Genomic DNA, 19,627 nt, shown 5'->3' with positions numbered 1-19,627 from the left:
GAACACAAGAGATATAAACAGAATTTAAGCTTTAAAGCCAGAGGAGAGGAAGGAAAAGTGTCACTACACTAAAGCAGAACACATCTGTATCAAAACATGGTTTAGATGGTAGGAGTTTGAAATGCATATAATGAAATAAAATAATCTTTCAAACTCCAGAGTTTAAACCAACAGCTCAGAAAAGTCTCCTCAGTGAAATCATTTAACATTTCAGGCACACGCACTCTTTAATTCCTCCTCTATGAACCATTTAATTCGGTCTGGGGATGTATTTGCTTTGAAACGTTATTGGAAAACACTTTAGAAAGCTGTCCATAGATAGTCAGGAGCCCATAAATCAAAACATATTTTTGTTTTCTGAGGAGACCCAGTTTTAGAAACCAGGCTTAAAAACAGCCAAACAAGAAGCCTGTAGAAAGAAATGTCATGTCCTGATGAATGGTTGTCTTTGTATCGCGCTCTCTATACGAGTTAACCTCGTGCCATGTAATAAATCATGCTAAATTGGGTATCTCTCGGAAGTATAGGCTAATTATTTCTTCATTTCATTTCCCTGTTGTGTGTTGTGTCCTGAAGGTCCAGCGCTAAGTATGTTCCCCTTATATATAGACAGTTTTATATAGTACCATTCTCTGCCAGTTACTGGATGGTTCTGGGCACACAGACTGGGAGATTTTATGGCAGACTCTTATATGACATCCAGTATTATAGAGACTGATTGGAATAACAGCTCAGCTAAAGTCTGGCTGGCTGCCTGCAGGCTCTGCCTTATGCTACATTTACTGAAACACAGGCTGGAGACACAGCTCTGCCTCTCTATAACATGAAAAGTTAACCTGAACCACCCCACTTATCAAATCACCAAATGGAAAGAAGTGATGTTGAACACTGCAAACTTTTTGTCTGCTTAGATTGCTCTGTGGATTTGCCCCTTTAGTTTAAAATGGGTCTTAAACCAGACTTCCACTAGATCCATCTCCTGTGGCCTCTTTTTGACAGATACCAGAAATCTTAAAGAGGCTCTGAAGAGTTTGAAAGTGATTTTGAAAAGTCTTCCTTCTAGATATATGCCTGATCATAATCCACACTTTAAAATGAGATTATCAGCACCAATATTGCTGGTTACAGGTTATTTTAAATTGCTGCTTCCTAGCTTTCCGATCAGGTCGACCAGGACCAGACGGATTTACGTCGCGTCTAGGTCTCTATGACAACACCACGCCCACTGACAAAGTTTAGAAGTGAGATGAGATAAAACACAGAGATCTGTGTTTTCTCTGCTAAAAACTATTTCTGTGATTAATTATGTAGTGATGGCCGACACTGGAGCCTAACTGTCAGACAAAAAAAGGACAGAAGAGCAGAAGAAAGATAAACAGGAGAGTGATAGAGCACGAGCTAAAGGCTAATTAGCCTGTAATCTGCTTGTGATAACGTTCATTCCAACCCACAGTCAGCAGTTATTCTGCAGTGATCTGTTCAAACTTGAGAGTCGATCAATAAAATGAAGAGTGAGGTTATGTTAGCTCTGATTGGTTGATGACTGGCAGGACATAACTAGGATTCACTAACGTTACACATTACAGACATGTCTTAGAGCACCGGGCTGCCAGCTGAGCTAAATATACTATGCTACCAAATTACTTACAAACTGACAGTGTTTACTTGTTGTCACGTTAGCCTACAGATACGCCAGAGCACCAGGCTGCCGATAGCACTACATATAGCCAACTACTACAATATTTGCTTGATGTCACGTTTCGAACCTTAGGGCTACGTAACTGTACTGATAAATACTTTACCTCAGCGCGTTGTATCCTGTAAAAGGTTATCTTGAACAAAGAAAATTTGTCTTGATCTGTAAGTTGCGACAGTGTGCGGAGACCCAGGGCAGAAGGTGATGAGGCAGTCCAATTGAAATAGCTCGCCCTCACAGCATTTTTAAGGTGGAGTTTTCTTTCCTGTTACTCAGTGCATGATTTCATATCATACATCAATCAAGCCTCCTTAAAGATCAAAATGTTACTGACCTTTTTTGTTGTTGCTTTTAATAATTTCTCCACCTCCTATCTTTCTGGTGCCTTTATTTCGCCACTCAGTGCATTATATGCAGCACAAGCCACCCTGTTTAAAGGTTGATGTCACCAGGTTTCACTGCTAACACAGTGTTATCTTCATTTTACCCACAGAAATCAAACACACACACACCTTATTTTGAGATTAAAGTGAAACACTGAATGTGGACACAATCATCCCAACTGTTGTATATACACAGATTAGTGGTTCATGATCTAATTTGAGTGTGTCCAAGTTAAAATAGGTGACACCACTAATCAGTCACAGCACGACAACGCCGTCCTTCTCCTCTTGCTTTAGCTCAGGGCTCTGTCTGAACTAATTGATTGCACTCATTCAGAAGTAGTGATGGTGAGAGCAGTGCAGTTAATCTACCCGGGTGTGCACACATGAGGGGGAGTCAGACAGGCTTGGAAATGTTTGTTCTGAAAAGCCACCAAGGGTTACATTTTACAGACTGGCAGCTAAATGAACTGTCACGTAAACATCGGCTCAGTTCTGTCTCATAAATATTTTCCTTCAGTCTGGAAAGTGAGATTTCAGAGTGACAATGTGGGACGCGGTGGCTGCTTGCTACCAGCTGGCCCTGCTTAGTGTGTAATTAAATGTGTGTGTGTGTGTGTGTGTATGTGCGTGTGTGTTGTTCATGCCTTGTTTCGCTGTATTATCAACCTCATAGTAAACAGTCAGTGCGTGTCCTTCTCCTTTTCCTTTCCTCCTGTCCTCACTCTACCTGACCCTCTCCCCTCACGGTATTAGAAAATATCAGTTTCTGTGTATTTCCTCTGTTGTTTTAGGGAATGATTGTTTGTTTCTCTGATTCCTATGAGAGCCGACAGTAATTTCACAAGAGGAGAAGTTGGATTTTATGAGCAAATACTCTCAACTATTGAATCTTTCTGGAAAAACTCCAGAGGAAAGGATTCAGCACACAATATACTGAGGAGTAACAGCGTTTGTGAGACAGTTTCAGGCCAATAAACTGCTGTGCTGTGTACCCAATCTGAAAGCAAATAAACAGTAAAGATGTACTCACAGAGCAAGATGAAAAGATATAATTCTTTTAGTCCACATATATAAAAGTCCAGCGTATGTGACAGATCAGCTTCCTTAAAGAGGAAGGCATTGTCTTCAAAGCGTCCTTTGTACTTAGAGGCATGTCTCTCAGTCTGACAGTGTACCTGGGTGCACAGTGTGGGTATAGTCTGGCAGGCAATTGCAGTCTTTTTTTAAAAATAGACTTCAAATCATGTCATTACAGCTACATTTCAGTCCCACACCAGCTTTGAAGGTGGAAATATGGAGCCATATTGCGCTATAGCTGTTCTCCTGTGTCTGATCTGCCTCGTCTAAATAACAAGAAAAAGTCGCTGAAAGCTTCAAAAGAAGGTTCCTCATGATCTTCCTGCCATGTATGCTGCTGTAGCTGCTCAGCCACCTGTGACAAAACATAAAACAAATGTTTTTTTTCTCTGACCACACTGTGGAGTAACCACTAAAAACTACAGATATGCTAATTTTCTGTCAGCTGAGTGAAAGGGAACGCAATATTTCAAAAAAAAAAATCACCTCAGGGAGAAAGCTTATCATGGCACAGTGTTCCCTTTGTACCAACATATCATGCTGTCATGCTGAGAGCTGCTAAACCCCGCAGCTCTTTTTTAGCCACAGAACAAGAGAGCATGTATAGTTTCATTTACCTTTTGTTGCTTTTGGTTTTGGGTTTAAAAGGGCATTTGTCAGCTCTTTGAAATGTCAACCTGTGCGCAAGGATCATGCTGTGAATGTTGAAATACTGTCATCTTTTTTCAGGCTCAAATACATCACCTTGTAGTTTATTGTGACTTTCCTTTTCCCTTGCTTTGGCCTTTTCTTTGTCATATTCCTTCAGCGGTGATGAATGAACTTGGCCAGTTGTTGTTACAAATCCCTCTGAAAAATTGTGCTGTTTTCTCAAACGTCCACTTTCAGTGATACATAAATGTATTTTAACCTGTAGTTTCTTTGTCTCTGTCTTTCAGATTTAAATGGAGGAGCAGCAGGGTCACCCCAACAAACTGGGCCTCCCTATGATTTCAAAGTGCTTTGCATTTCAAAGCAAGCAGCACCACTTCTCTCTAAAGTAATCCATGACCGACAATTCATGTCAAACTGCCCGCTGGAGCAGCGTCATGCTGCGTTGCTGGCCAGGACTCTGCTGATGGAAAGAAAGCCTTATAAGATCCTGCTCTTCAAACTACATGCAGCATAATGCCTTCAAAAGTGTCATGTTTATACTTGTTGACAGTGGTTTGTTGGGCGAGCGCTCTCTGGTACTTGAGCATATCTCGCCCAACAACGAATTATGTCGGCCACATGTCCGTGCCTGTTCGCAAACCTGTGAAACCCCCAAAAAACATCACCTTCACCAACATCCGCACCCGCCCCCTTAACCCACATGCCTTCGAGTTTGTCATCAGCGAGCCCAAGAAGTGTGAAAGCGTCACGCCCTTCCTGGTCATCCTCATCAGCACCACACACAAAGAGTTTGATGCCCGGCAGGCCATCAGGGAGACCTGGGGGGACGAGAGCACCTTCACCGACATCCGCATCCTCACCATCTTTCTGCTGGGCAGAAACACCGACCCCGTCCTCAACCAGATGGTAGAGCAGGAGAGCCAGATCTTTCACGACATTGTGGTGGAAAACTTTATAGACTCCTATCACAACCTCACCTTAAAGACCATGATGGGGATGCGCTGGGTGGCAACCTTCTGCCCCAAAGCACAGTACATCATGAAAACAGACAGCGACATCTTTGTCAACATGGACAATCTGATCTACAAGCTCCTGAAGCCCACCACCAAACCCAGGAGGAGATACTTCACCGGCTACGTCATAAACGGGGGCCCCATTAGGGACATGCGCAGTAAGTGGTACATGTCCAGAGACTTGTATCCTGAAAGCAGATACCCGCCTTTCTGCTCGGGCACTGGCTACGTGTTCTCAGCGGACGTAGCTGAACTCATCTACAAGACGTCTTTACACACAAGACTATTGCACCTAGAGGATGTTTACGTGGGACTGTGTTTGCGTAAGCTAGGTATACACCCATATCAGAACAGTGGGTTCAATCACTGGAAGATGGCCTACAGTCTGTGCAGGTACAGACGAGTTATCACCGTGCACCAGATCTCCCCTGAGGAGATGCATCGCATTTGGAATGACATGTCCAGCAAGAAGCACCTGCGATGTTAGAGGATAAAAGGACCTCTGAGGAAAAACGTTTTTATTTCTGCCTTTTCTCTCCTTTAAAGTGTCACCTCACTTAGTAATGTAAAGCATCGAGGGCTGCTGTAAGTCTAAAATTCACAATGACTGTATATAATGATGGATGACACGTCTGCACCTCCTGTTGTACCAATGTGAAGCCAAAATTGACCCAAACTCTTGGTAGAGAATGGCTGGTGAAGCCCCTTCTGGTACTCAGAGACAGAGTGTATAAAAAAGCACTAATGTCAGAGATGTTCAGGAGCCCCAAGTTAGAGCTATAAAGTAACTACAGCTGAGCTAACTAATCTGTCAGTCAAATCAACCACACCTCCATGTTTCCCCAAGTTTTATTAAGTTGTGGCCTTAAAATAATCAAGTGCTTGGGATTCAAAATAATTGACCCTCCAGTACAGTTTACACATTTCCTTTCAGTGAAGACATGACTGACAGAGACCAACAACATTTTCTGACCCAGGCTCTAAATATGTGTAACTCTCCTTTAATGACAGACATTTTTATGCTGGAGTCAGACCCAAGTGGACACCCATACCCCAGAGCTGGTGCCAGTGCTAGTTTTAAGCTAGGGCCTGACCAAACGCCGGCTTCAGATGCTAAAAATTGGTGCTTAGCTAGCGCTAACTCTTTGCTAGGCCAGGTCGAAGTACAGACAATGCCAAGGGACAGGAACAGAGTTACTGTGTTGTAAAGCAGACATTTTTCTTAAAAGAAAAGCTGCCGAGAGAGTTGTAGGTTATTTTGTTGGAGTTTCTCTGTCAAAACTTGAAATGGAGTTGAAATGGAGCATGCATACAATGATCGCCTCCATTGTTGCTTTGTGGGCTTATGGCGCCACGTTTGGCACTTATGAATTTCCTTCATTTTTCAACACCAGGGGTTGCTGTTTGCTAAAAATACAATTTTAACCTAACAACTTCTTGACTTGGTTTGACGCAGACACTTTCAGTAAGAAACGGAGCTGTCAATCAGGTCATTTCAGGCTCTTTTTAAATTTTAAACAACTGAATGATATTATCACGTCTTAGTAATGTCAACACTCAGACATAAATTAGCCTAACAAGAAGTAAATGAAATGGCAGAACCCGTGGTGTAGCCAGTATCTTGTCTGTTAACATGGAGGAGGTCAGCTTATGAGATGTTTTAGTCTCACTTTAGGGAACTGTCCTGTCATCCATCATTGTATACAGTCTTTGCTTTGTCATGACAGCTGTTTCATTAAACTCCATATGCGTCTGTCTCTGCTGATTACACTTGATGATTGTTAACGCCTGCATGAGGCTTGTACAGTGTGTATTCTCATACATCATTCTGATGTGGTGTTACTGAAACTCATTTTCCTCACGGACTTCCTCATAAGCAGACTAGTCTTTATAAAACATAAAGTCAATCAGCGATAAGCGTTATGATGTGTGGCCTAAGAGAAAGTACCGACTTTGGTCCAAGCCCTCTCACTGGAACCTTCCGTCCTGTTAAAGTGTCCTTGAGCAAGACACTAAATCTATACCAGCTGCACGGCTGCTGACTCAGCACCCTGATCCTCCTGCAGGGTGCAAACCTAAAGGGAATTTCTGTTCTCTGAAATCAATGGAGCATTGAAGTAAAATACCAGTGATAGCATACATTAAGGGAGGTGTTATTAGAAATGAAACAAATGCTCCTGAACAAAGAGAAGTTTAACAAACCAACAGGTTGTCTGAGATAAATAAAATCTAGGTCCAAGCTGCTCCTCCTTAATTGCATTTATCACAAAGAGTCAGATATAAAGCTGGAATGATCTGCAAACATCAGTGATAATAAAACCACATAGTTAAATTTGCTGGATGATCTTATCTCCTTACGAGTTTGCCTAACACTTTTGTTTACATACATTTCACCGCCTATGAATATTTTTGTAAGCCGCGTTTCGTTTTAATCGGACATATTTATACTTGAGGTAAATGTGTTTCTCAGCTACCAGCGCTTCATTACTCCAGCTGCTGCTCTTTTTTTATGTAGGCAGTAAGTCAGCATCTATTTCCAACCATCAACACCTCCACACATCAGAGAAAAACAGCATCACAAGTTGAAGTGGAGCTCAGATCATTACAGACTGGATGTATTATCGTATGTATCTCGCATATCAGTGGTTACTGACATGAGGAAATCATTGTGAGTCTCAGAAAATGTGGCTTTCATGGCCAAATGTTTCCTTTTTTCAGAAGTTTTGTAGTATTATAAGCTAATGTGACATTTACTGTGAAAGCATCTATCCCGCAAGGGGTTATTGTTATATATTGTATGTTTTTTATATTAAAAAACAGATACTTGAATAATTAAAGTTATATAACTGCTTTTACTTGATGTCTGCTGTGAGTTCTTTGTTACAGATCTCCAGAGGGTTAGGTTTGGTTTTAAGAGGTTTCTTCTATGTTCGTTTCATTGTTTTTTGTAATTAAAGGGCAGAGTCTTTATAGTGCACACGTAAGGGTTTAGTTTAATCTCCTGTGAGGAACTTTTTTATTTGTGTCAGCTTTTTAACACCCTGTGGACAAAGTGGTATCTGTTACATACTTGCTGAATTTTCACATTACTGTAAAAGCTAACAGAAAAAACTTACTGGGAATATTTACTGTGGATTTTTTTTTTTTTTTTAAAAGGCTGTTTACTCATTTTTTATTAAGCACAAATAAATAAAAACAGCCTTCCGACACATTCATCCATACATCATCTACCCCTTATCCAGGTCCAGGTTGCAGAGGCAGCAATGTCATTCGCAAAGACCAGCGGCCCCGGGCCACTTCCACCAGCTCTTCTTGGGGGTTGCCGAGACGTTTCAGGCCACAATGAAGAGATATGTCTCCATCGTGGCCTGGGTCTAGATGGACATGCCCAAAACACCTCACCAGGGGGGAGTTCAGGAGACATCCTCACCAGATGCAAGAACCACATCATGTGGCTCCACTTGATACCAGGAGCAGCAGCTTTCTCTGAGTCTCTCCTCATTTCAGTCGCTTGCATACATGATCTTGTCCTTTCAGTCGCCGCCCACAGACCGTGTCCAGATTTATCAGTAAATTGAGAGCCTTGCCTCCTGGCTCAACTCCCTCTTCACCTCAACTGACTGGTGTAGCGTCCACATCCCTGCCCACACCACCCCAATCCATCTGTCAGCCTCTCGGTCCATTTTCTCCCCACTTGTGACCAAGTCACAGAGATACTTAAAGTCCGCTTTGGCTGGACTCTCCCGGCCCGGAGTGGGCACCATTAGAACCGTGGGCTCAGACTCAGAGGTTCTGCTCTTCATACTAGAGGCTAATTGGACCACATCATCTGCAAAAAGCAGAGATGAGATCCTAAGACTGTTCCCCTGTGGCTCCTCCTGCAGGTGGTGGGTCCACAGGAGGATAGACCCATGTCACCCAGGCCCCATGGGTAGACAGGTCCCTACCTCAAGTCTGGCTCCAGGGCTAAGGGGAACTAGTCCCTGCTGCTATTCTTCACATGGAGTCTGGCCCCTCTTCCAAGGACCAATTGGCCTTGGGAGACCCTTTAAGGGGCAATTGCCCCAGACAAGGTCATTGAGACCCTCAAACCCTCCCAACCTTGAAGGCAGCCATGGAACAACATTAAACTATGAGGAAAAAGGCAAAAACTTAAGATTCACAAAAAGGACTGTGGAAATTCAAAAAAGCCTGCAGTTGTCCTTACATTCAGAAAGAAAACCAGTTAAAGATGCAATGAGGAGGATTTGTTTCAACTGCACTCCCTCGCCACCTTGTGGCCCAGAGTCTCCACACACTGTCAGAAATTACTGTTAGTGAGGCGTGTGTTTGTTTTGAAATTATATGGCGATCTGATCAAAACAAATTTTCTTTGTTCAAGACAACTTTTTACTGGATACATTGCGCCAAGGTAAGGTATTTATCAGTACAGTTATGCAGCATTACGCTTTGAAACCTGACATCAAGCAAACATTGCAGTAGCCGGCCATGTGTAGTGCTATCGGCAGCCCGGTGGAAGCCAAGGTGTAGCAATTTAAAATAACTTGTAACTAGTAATATTGACACTGATAATCTCATTTAAAATGTGGATTACAATCAGGCATAGAAGGAAGACTTTTTCAAGATCACTTTCAAACTCCTCATGGCCCCTTTAAACTTTTTAAATCCATAAACTTTTTAGCATAAATGTCCATGTCAGTGGTCAAAAAGTTTGAGAAGTTTCACTGAATATAACTCTATAAGCTAAGAAGAAACTCAGCACAACTCTTTTTTTAAATAATAGCAATTCTTTATTGTTGCACCTCATCATAAATTTGACATCAGCTGATTACAGGGGGAACAGGGGATAATATGCTGTAATGGTTCACATACTATACATAAACAAAACACAATAAATTACTTCTTAATAAAGTCTTTATTAGAAGTTAATATTTACCATCTTAATACTTGAAAATAATTCAGAGCTAGTGGACTTGTTTGGACAAACAGATGGCTCGTCACTCTTTCAATAGTTGCCTTTTGGTTTCATCCTCAGATGCGTTGTCATACAGTACGTTTTAGAAACTATTCTACTTTATTTGGAAACAGAAGGTTTTGTAGTGCAGCAGGACAGAGCGAAAACATGTCGTGGTTTTTGTTTATTCACCTGGTGTCTGAATCCAGCCAGAGCGAATGAAAGGATTACAGGTTGTGTAACGTTTCATCATTGTCTCCAGGGGGCTAAGCATCTGCTTGTCGTGTGCACACACTCAGCCCAAAAGTGCATTGTAGCTCGTCTCTTTGAGTTGACGTACGTAAATTGTTTCGTTGCTGGGGTAATACATTTGTGAAATGGTCTTCAGCAGGTTCTGCTTTGTGTGGTCTCGCTCATTCACTACTTTCTTAGGCACAGAAAAATGAACAAGGCACCTCTATCTTTTTGAAGCATTAGCACTGTCAAGAGCAGCAAATTATACACAGTAGCATCTGGGTCTCTTTTTTTCTCTGCACAATCAAGCTAATGGTCCCCTTCTGGTCAAAATGAAACAGGTTTTGACACAGAAATACAATTCTTTCTGGTTTTAGACATTCATCGTGTTATGAAAATGTGCTTTTTTTCCTTCCATGAATTAAGTTAATCTTACATTCTGACAAAGACCTCAGGGAAACATCACAAATGAGTGAGTTTGTGAGATGTGAGAAAAAAGAATATTTGTTTTCAATCTGGCAACAAAATAAAACACCTTGTCTTTCATAAATATTGAAAAGTTTGGTAATAGCAAAGTAAAGAAATCGAAGGTAAAGTGAGAAACAGAAAAATAAATAAAACATTCAAAGCTACATCTTTTCACCTCATGTCTCCACCTGAGTACATCTTTAGGTTCCTGGGCTGTTTCCTGATCCCTGTTTGTGCGCTGGGCAGTGGAATGTTGGTAAGGTCAAAGGTCAGGGGAACAGTGAGCATTAAGGTGGTGGAGGTGGTGGCAGAGCTTGGCATCAGCAGAGGTGAGAGGAGAGTGAAGCAGCAGGAGGAGGAGGAGGAGGAGTGAGTCTTTGAGGAGTGTGTTGGGGGAGATGATGCAGGAAGTGTTGCTGTGTTCCTCCGTCAGTCTGTCTGTCTGTCTGTCTGTCTGTCTGCCCTGAACTGTCTCTCTCTGCCGCGTCTCACCTGCTTCGGGCGTGAAGGGAACATCAGCTAACACTCAGCTGCGCAAAGCCGATCAGCTTCACCTCGTCTGGGATCTCTGCGTCGTCGCAGCTGGAAGCCTGCGCGGAGACGAAGACGTTAAGAGGGTCAAAGGGGCTGTTTCACATCCTGACACTCTGGATTTAACGACACAACTAATCCTGCTAAAATCTGTGTAACAGCTGCAGCCTAACACACCAGATTAATCAGGGGATTGAAAGTACTGCATGTTAGTTTAGTCTGATGAATATTTCACATAATGAAGGGTTTTTTTTCTTAAAACTGCTGCATTGGATTTGAGGAAAGTCTGAAAACAACCTGGGTGTTAAAGTGATCCTAACAGCTGCCAGTGTGGGTGTTTATTTATCAAAGTTATTCCTCTGTGCCTTGCTTTTCTTCAACAAATCAATATAAATAAAACAGTCAAATACTGTTGGTGCCTGGTTTCTTGGTCGATCTGGTTGGTCTTTGTTAAATTGGCAATAAGAAAAAAAAGTTGCAGCCTTCATTTTGAAATATTAGTTGGGACATTCACATTAACCTTTTTTTAAGGCCGCAAATGTTAATTACATCGCTCGAGAAGGATTATGAAAGTGAAACACTCTGAATTTATAACCAAAGAGAGGAGAAAATAGTTTTTAAATAATGTGTATGAGTCACATCCAGCCAATACCAAATCTATTTCATAAGGTCAGTGTGTGTGTGTGTGCCATCTCTGCTGCTGTTTATCAGCACAGAGCGTGAACATTATGCAGGCCAAGTTAATGTGAAAATAAAACACATTTGGGATCAATGAATGCAAAGCCAGGTCTTATCAGCCAACATCTGTGCCCAATCTCTCTGTGCCTGCGGCTGGATGGGAACAAAGCCCTGCAGCAGGGTTTCAGACTCTGCAGAGAAGAAGAGGCTGCTGCTGCATCACATATGATGGATTTAACAGTATCGTGAGGTGTATGTTAAGGTCTTTATTTCTACTTTCATTCTAGCAGCTCCATTTCTATTTTTAATCAGCTCAGGAGAAACACATGTCTTTGCATTAGGATTTCAAAGGGAGTTCGTTTCAGTTCAGCTCTTCTGTAAAAAAAAAAAAAAATGTGTGAAAGGATTGCCTCACACCTGCCGGCCTCCAGCGTTTCACACCTGAGCAGGGGGAGACACTCAGACTCCCAGGGGGGTCTGGGAGCTCTGCAGTTTACTGATGAAGCTGGAGGGACCGTTATGAAAACAGGTTTGTCGTTGCGACCCCTTACTATTCATTTCAGCCATAAAGTGCCACCCACATCATGAATCGTCTGCATAAAGTGTTATGAACTGCCCGGTGTTGAAGGTAATTCCTCTAACTCCCTGAGGTTTTGTGACGTTTCACTCCTAACTCATGTTTCAGGATCACACAGCGAGCATTTTACACTGGCTGCAGTGAAGCAGAGCTAGCATATGGAGCTGGACCTACGCCCATATGTCTGCATGTTGTGTCCGGCACTGCTTCACTCGGAGTCTCCTGAGACTGCTCCACCTGCGCTCACTAGCTGCTGATAAGGCAAACTTCACAGAAAGGTCACTTTGTGAAGCACGGTGACCTGAGGAACAGATGTTGTTTACCCACAACTACAGAAAGGTCAATTCATTTACATATTTCCTGTCAAATACAGAAGGACTGGCGTTATTTCTTCTTACAAATGTCACTGTTTCCCCTAAAAGTCAAAGAAAGGAGACCTGTGAAAGTGGCACAGACTGTATGCTCTGTGCACCTCCTAAGTGAGTCTGATAACACAATCTTTCAACATAACCAGCTTTGTTTTTTAAGAGGAGTGACGCGCGGGTAGGCTCAGCTGCAAACAAAATAAATCCAAAGGTGCATGAAAGCAAAGAGTGCTGTCTTTAGCTGAAAAATAAGTTTGACCTTAAGATATTTGTCCAAGCTGGAGATGAAGAGAGGCTGTGAAACAAACAACATTAGCTGGAGGAAAGTATTCAGTAATGGCAGGTAGTCCAAAAAACCCTTTAACACCAACCTTTCTGTCTTATGAAGAAGAAAGAGCAATTTCATGACTTCAGAGGATTCTGTTTGAATAAGATATATCTGTTTTCCAGTTCTCTGTATTCTTATCATGTATACTGGATGTTTTGTTTTTGGTTTCTGCTTCATTTTTAAGACATTTTAGGTGGCTTAATGTTCCATGTATTACACTGGTGTGTGTTCACACATTTCAAATACTGATTGCTGTTTGTTTGTTGTTGTTTTTGTTTTTGATCCTTTAAACAAAGGTGGACACAAGTAATTAAAACAGCTGTAGCATTTGGGTCCAAGGAACATTTTCTGAAATGTAAAATTAAGCTCACACATGTCACATATTGTATCTTCTCTTATCATATTGTATAGTATCATAGCATTTTGGATTGTACTGGATCACATCCTATCATAATGAATCACACTGGGACTCGATATTTAACAACACAGAGAAGAGTAAAGACTAATCAAAGGTGGAGATGTGTTACTGCCATCACTTATTTATTGTATCTTTAGCTCTGCCATGGAGGTTATGTTTTTTGAGATTGTCTGTTTGTCTGTGAACAACATAACTCAAAAACTAACAAACAGATCTTGATGAAATTTTCAGGAAATTTTCAAACTGGGATAAGGATGAAGTGATTAAATTTTGGTGGTGATCTGGATCACCGTCTGGATCAAGGATTTATTTAAAGGACTCTGTATCATTGTGTGATAGGGCCGTTTTCACCATATGTGTATATAACTCCGCCATAAACGGATTGCTTTGCAAAACAATACAAGACAAGGTCACCAGAATTTCTGACAGATGTAAAAGTACGATCTAGATCCTGGCAATATTCTGGATACTAAGATCCAGAATATGAAATATGTACTGGGTCATCATTATTTTCAACACTGTCAGGAAACAAATTATTGTACAAACCTGCAACTAACACCAAATTGTAGCAGACAGTCTGCTGAAAGAGAATATAACATATAAGTAGGACTAAAGAGTTGGTGACAATCACAATATGCTTGGTGGAGGTCTGCGCTCCCTGGGTGCTTTTCTAGTTCTGTTAATGATGTATTTACCTAAATATCATGGAACACAAGTAATTGTGTAATACTCAAAAAGCAAAGAATAATGAAAACTCCAATGACATTTGGATGTTTTTAAATATCAATTAATCATTAAAACTTTAAAATGAATGAACTGAATCAACGATCTCAAGTTTTAATATTTGATAACATCCTTGGACATCTTATGTTTTTTTTTATCCCGTACTAGTTTTTAATCTCAGCCATTTATTTAAAACTAAACTGGCCATTGCATAAATAAAACATGGCACATTTTTCGAGTTCTTCTGAAAAACAAATATTTGGGCTAAAAATTCATATAGAAAGTACTTTCTGGCAGGAGAGGGATTAGGCAGAGAAAATAGGAAGAGAGAGAATGTAGGGTTTCTGGTTCAAAGAAAATACAAAACCTAATATTTCATATAATATTTCATTTTTTGTGAGTTCATCTTCTCCTGATCCAGTCACTCTGTCTGCAGTAACCTACAAACCGTTCTTCGCATGCCGAAGCTGTGTGTTTATTCCTCACTGACCCTTTCATCAACAAGCTGTTTACAGCCAGACTTTGTCAGCCAGGGAAAAGTCATGGGGGTGTCATCACCCATCAATCATTCAGACACTCACCAGCTTAAAGGTCAACACTTTGTAGGTAGTTGGGTCGTCTACAATCTTCTGAAGGTTAGCAGCAACTGTAATGCAGAGGGCAAACAAAGAGGATAATGTTCAAATAACAAAAAGATTCAGAGCATGTTGTATGAGAAAAGAAAAGAAACCTCATTTAGAAAATATTATCTTTAACGGGATCAGATCAAGAATCAGAATTTATTCAACCTCAAGAAAACAGATAATCCCTTCACTTTATTTGTTTTGCTTCTGTGGATCAAACTAAGTGTCTCTCTCTGACAGTATTTTCAGCACCATGTTACATAGGCTGATATAAGTATGTCCTCAGACAACCCCTCCACAGTTAACCAGAATAAGGATTTGAAACATTACCAATAACAACATCGTGGCCATGGACCAGGCCGGCAGAGAACAGTTCCTGGGAAACTCCATCAGCCGTGTCTTATGAGAGAAAAATACAAGAAATATTAGGCTTGCGCTTTTCCACTTAGCAGGTTACTGTTCGGCATATTGGATTACATATTACCAGAAGCTTAAACACAGCCTTTAGTTGACGCACTGTATACACACAGCAGTGTTATCACGTTTCAAATCCATACAGACAGGGCCCTTACCTCTTCCAGGAGTGAATTCAAAACGGATGTCATTCAGCTCCTTTCTGGAGTTCCTGTAGGCAGAGACAGGAGAGTGAGGGATACCATGAGCAGAATCTGAAATGTCAGATTTAAATATGTTGTAGCTCTGACTTGTGACAGCTTCTGTAAGTCCAGCAAGAGCTGCGTATAAACACGAAATGATTGATGTGAACGAGGAGGAGGGATGACAAGACGGACAAGCAAGTGCAGCTGACGCACAGCAGAACCACATTATTGAACTTGTCATACTTGGATGAATACAAGTAGCATGTTTTAGAAAGGAGCTGTCACAACAACTATGACATCTCCTGAAATTCTGTTTTTGTTCAGTCATCACCTCTGACAAAAACAATCCTTTCATTTAGCCGCCAAATGTTCACAAGCTAGTCATTAAATCAGAGTGTGGACATCTGAGGCTGGACATGAAGGCGAAATGTGGCATAATATTGAGAATTTTACTTAAAACAGGATTAATGACATCTATGAGAGTGAACTGACTGAGGCAGTAGAGTGAAAATGTAAAAGAATAAAAGAGGTGGATGTAGCCAAACAATCAAATGTCCTGGTACCTGCATTCTACCTAACAGCCAGCAGGGGGAGACTTCAATGTAAGCAAAACAAAGGCTGTTTTCCAAACCACCTACCACACACTACATGTAAATGCAGTCTGTACTATGCACAGCATACTGCTTACTGCTTTTGCCTGTAGTACGTAGTATAACTGTTTTGCTGGGTCTGTTTGTAGTATACTACTCTGGTTTTCGTTTCACATAAACGAGCTACAGGTGATGGATTCTATTTTTCATCCATTATTTATAACACCTCTTGTCATTTTAGTTATTTTGTTTATCATATTATAACAGAATCATCATATTTGATTTATATCGTTTACTGAAAATAAATCTGGAAGGGATTTCTATTTTTACAGCTGATGGAAAAAACACATATATAATCAACGTATGGTTTGAAAAATAAATTAGTTGTTTCTGTGGGCTTTGATAAATTTGTGGAAGTAAACACCTCTTTTACAACCAGAAGTGACAAGATTTACTGGTGTTTCTTTCACATCACTTCACTTCTTTTTCACAGCCTAACATTAGTATTGTTGTGTTGTAGTTGTAATGCCAACTCATTCCAGTAGATGGCGGTAATTCCCAAAACCTGCCACCTGTATTGACAAACAGAGTTGGAGCCATGCATTGTGAAACAGTATGCCAGGTAGACGGGTCTGTTGCATACTGAGAAATTTTTCGTATACTGCAGATTTTGCAAGTTTTCACATATTACCTACTACATACACTGCAGAAAACTAAAATCTTATCAAGTGTTTTTGTCTTATTTTCAGAAGAAAATGTCTTTATAGACTCTTTATGAGCCCCATTCACCTGGCCAGTCCAGGAAAATGTCTTTTTTCAAGTTATTTAAAGACAGAAATGAGGTCTGAATTGCTTATAACAAGATTAAACAAATTTGCCAAAGAAACAAGCAAAAAATTACTTGTATTAAGACATTATTTTAGTTTCAAGCAATTTTCTGGCAACTTTTTCTTATTCCATTGGCAGATTTTTTTAACTTGTCATAAGCAATCCAGACCAAATTTTTTGTCTTTGAATAACTTAAAACAAGACATTTTTCACGACTGGTCAAGTGAATGTTACTAGTGCAGTAGGTGGGTTGGGAAACAGCCAAAGTCTTATATTATAGCCTACAATGACATTTCATGGAGCGGAGGTGGCCTGCTGGGCTGAGGTTCACCCTTGCGTGGGTGGCCTGGGTTTGAATCCAGGCTATAGCCTTTGTACCGCATGTTACCCGCACTCTCACCCTGTTTCCTGCTCTATCTACTGTTCTCCTCCAGCTACTAAAGACATAAAAGCCCCAAAAAATAACTTAAAAAGAGACATTTTATTTTTTAGTGTGTGCATCATGTGGTAGAGTAACCCTGTGGTGGTTTGTGGCCTCAACCCCAAACTAGTAAGACCTGAAATGAAAAACCAGCGTGCATGCGTGTGGTTTTCTTGATTGTGTTTTTAAATGCACCCCCCAGCCTCCACGCAGCATCAACCGGCATTCATCTGCATCTATTGCATTAAAGACCTGCCTTTAAAACGAGTTCCTGTGACAGAGCAGAAGCCAGCCTCTGAAAATAGGACATGTCAGTCCCACCCAAAGTGCAGTGAAAGAAGATTAATTTGGTTTGTAGTCTTGTTAAATAAATCTCACAGCCAGACCACAGCCTTCATTTCAAATGAGATTAGAGCCATAATTCATCACACATAACCGGAGACATATCAGCTACGAGTCTGTTGGAAGAAAGTTTGTACTAAACACTAAGGGTGGGTATGGGGGATTTACAATCAGCTGAGCTGCGAGTCAACTTGACTTTTTTTAATTCTAGAGAGTTACGGTTGAAAGAGAAAATAAACAGAGTAAAAACTCTGGTGGAGCAGATGGACGTAAACAACATCTCCGGTCTCAGCAGTGGAAGCAGGGATCGCTGAGGCGAGGCAACATGTATGTCAGAGGATCATAACCGTAAACCCTGCACAAATAAATCAGTCTCTCTCTGTAGAAAACCAAGAGTTTATAAAGCCTGCAGTCCGACACGCACACACATTCTGGATTAGACACATACAGCAGACTGAACACTGCCCTGACATGTGAGAGTTACAGCACCTTTTTAAGCACCTGGAAGAAGATTTATTTCTTCCACATTTCAACAGCAGTAAAATTAACGTTTCACACAGCAAGTCTTTTTTTTTTGACACCTTGTTGGCTAACTTACTTATGTTGGGTGACTGTGTAATCCCTCTAAAAATGTCAGGTTTATGACAGGTTGTCTTCAACAAAAGCAACAGTGAAATTCATCTAGGACTGTGATTATAGATTAACTAAACTATTCAGTAAACTAGCAATTTATCAAAATGCTGCAACATTTACATGAGGCTTTGTTAGAGAAACATTATAGGCCACACATGACCCTGAAGCCATCTGAAACTAGAAAACACTTTAGTCCTACTTTAATGTTATACTCCCTTTCAGCAGACTGTCTGCTACAATTTGATGTTAGTTGCAGGTTTGTACGATAATTTCTTACCTGACAGTGTTGAAAATTATGATGACCCAGTACATATTTCATATTCAGGATCTTGGTATCCAGAATACTGCCAGTTTCTGGATCGTACTTTTACATCTGTCCGAAATTATGGTGACCTTGTCTTGTGTTGTTTTGCAAAGCAATCCAACCATTTATGGTGGAGTTATATATACTTATGGTGAAAACGGCCCTATCTCACAATGATAAAGAATCCTTTAAAAACATCCAGGATCCAGATCGACTTCAAAATTTAATCACTTCTTCCTTAACCAATTTTGAACATTTCCTGAAAATTTCATTCAGATCTGTTTGTTTCCTTTTGAGTTATGTTGTTCACAGACAGACAGACTCTCCCAAAAACATAACCTCCCAAACAGTATCCAGCATTCCCAAAATGAGAACAAGGAAAAAACCTCAGACAGACAAATTCATAGAGGTATTAAAAACAAGTTCCAGTCCATAATTTCCCAGAAGACTTGTTATGATTTTCTCAAAACATCTTTGAAAGAACCACAGCATGGCTTATTAATTATGTTTTCAGTTGTAGACTCTTAGTTCATTCATTCAATGTAATTGAGTGTCTCTCTGTCAGGGACAAGCAGATCAGCTGAAAATGCAAAATACTGCATAGCAGCAGACTCCAGGCCTACAACCAACTGAGAAGTATTGACTCATTAAGACAATATTACACACCAGGGGGCGCTATGGGGATGGTGGAAACTTGTAGAGAAAGGCAGAGGGATGCATGTCCTTTTTAGATGTTATTCATCAATGCCTATCCAAAGCTATGACTTATTCCACTTTCCACACATCACAATCTAGCAGCCGCTTTGAGCACCAATGATATGTCAGAGTTGCTGTGCTGCTGAAAACAAGTTACCTAGTAACCAGACTGGACATGACTCAGCTGCAAAAGGGGCCTCAAGCATGTAATACAACCAGGGCATCTAAAACCTGTTGGTATGAGCCAGTATTACACTGACAGCCTGATTTACTGAAGGATGTTTTAGCTTTTGTGGATAACATGTGCAAATGAGCCAAAACCACATTGTCTGATTCACAGTTAATTAAGGAAATATATTAAGAAGCTACAGGTTTATGCTTAAGTTTTAAACCCTAAAGTGGACCGTCTCCAATGCCTGTGAAGAGGTAAAACAACTGACAGCAGCATCAAGATGTTATCACTACTCTCAGATAAATGGTGACATCAAA

The 19,627-nt window shown here is 40.8% G+C and overlaps 2 protein-coding genes across 2 annotated transcripts in view; one reads left to right on the top strand and one right to left on the bottom strand.

Moving 5' to 3' along the window:
* Window positions 1-6,120, top strand: part of b3galt1b (UDP-Gal:betaGlcNAc beta 1,3-galactosyltransferase, polypeptide 1b) — a 63,490-nt gene extending 57,370 nt beyond the window's left edge. The window contains exon 2 of the mRNA XM_074695599.1: window positions 4,098-6,120. Coding sequence (XP_074551700.1) covers window positions 4,327-5,313 — 987 coding nt within the window. The 5' untranslated portion in view covers window positions 4,098-4,326 and the 3' untranslated portion in view covers window positions 5,314-6,120. The remainder of the gene's footprint in view (window positions 1-4,097) is intronic.
* Window positions 6,121-9,608: 3,488 nt separating this feature from the next.
* The window catches only part of stk39 (serine threonine kinase 39), a 28,120-nt gene continuing 18,101 nt past the window's right edge, over window positions 9,609-19,627 (bottom strand). The window contains exons 15-18 of the mRNA XM_074695190.1: window positions 15,298-15,350; window positions 15,056-15,124; window positions 14,684-14,748; window positions 9,609-11,072 (exon numbers count right to left, since the gene is read on the bottom strand). Of these exons, the coding sequence (XP_074551291.1) occupies window positions 10,998-11,072; window positions 14,684-14,748; window positions 15,056-15,124; window positions 15,298-15,350 (262 nt within the window). The 3' untranslated portion in view covers window positions 9,609-10,997. The remainder of the gene's footprint in view (window positions 11,073-14,683; window positions 14,749-15,055; window positions 15,125-15,297; window positions 15,351-19,627) is intronic.

The sequence above is a fragment of the Halichoeres trimaculatus genome, unplaced genomic scaffold, assembly GCF_033239565.1.
Source record: "Halichoeres trimaculatus isolate MK-OKI-2021-1 unplaced genomic scaffold, fHalTri1.1 fHalTri1_scaffold_19, whole genome shotgun sequence".
NCBI lineage: Eukaryota > Metazoa > Chordata > Actinopteri > Labriformes > Labridae > Halichoeres > Halichoeres trimaculatus.
The sequence above is the reverse complement of the archived record's forward strand: the minus strand, read 5'-3'. Positions and strand labels throughout refer to the sequence as shown.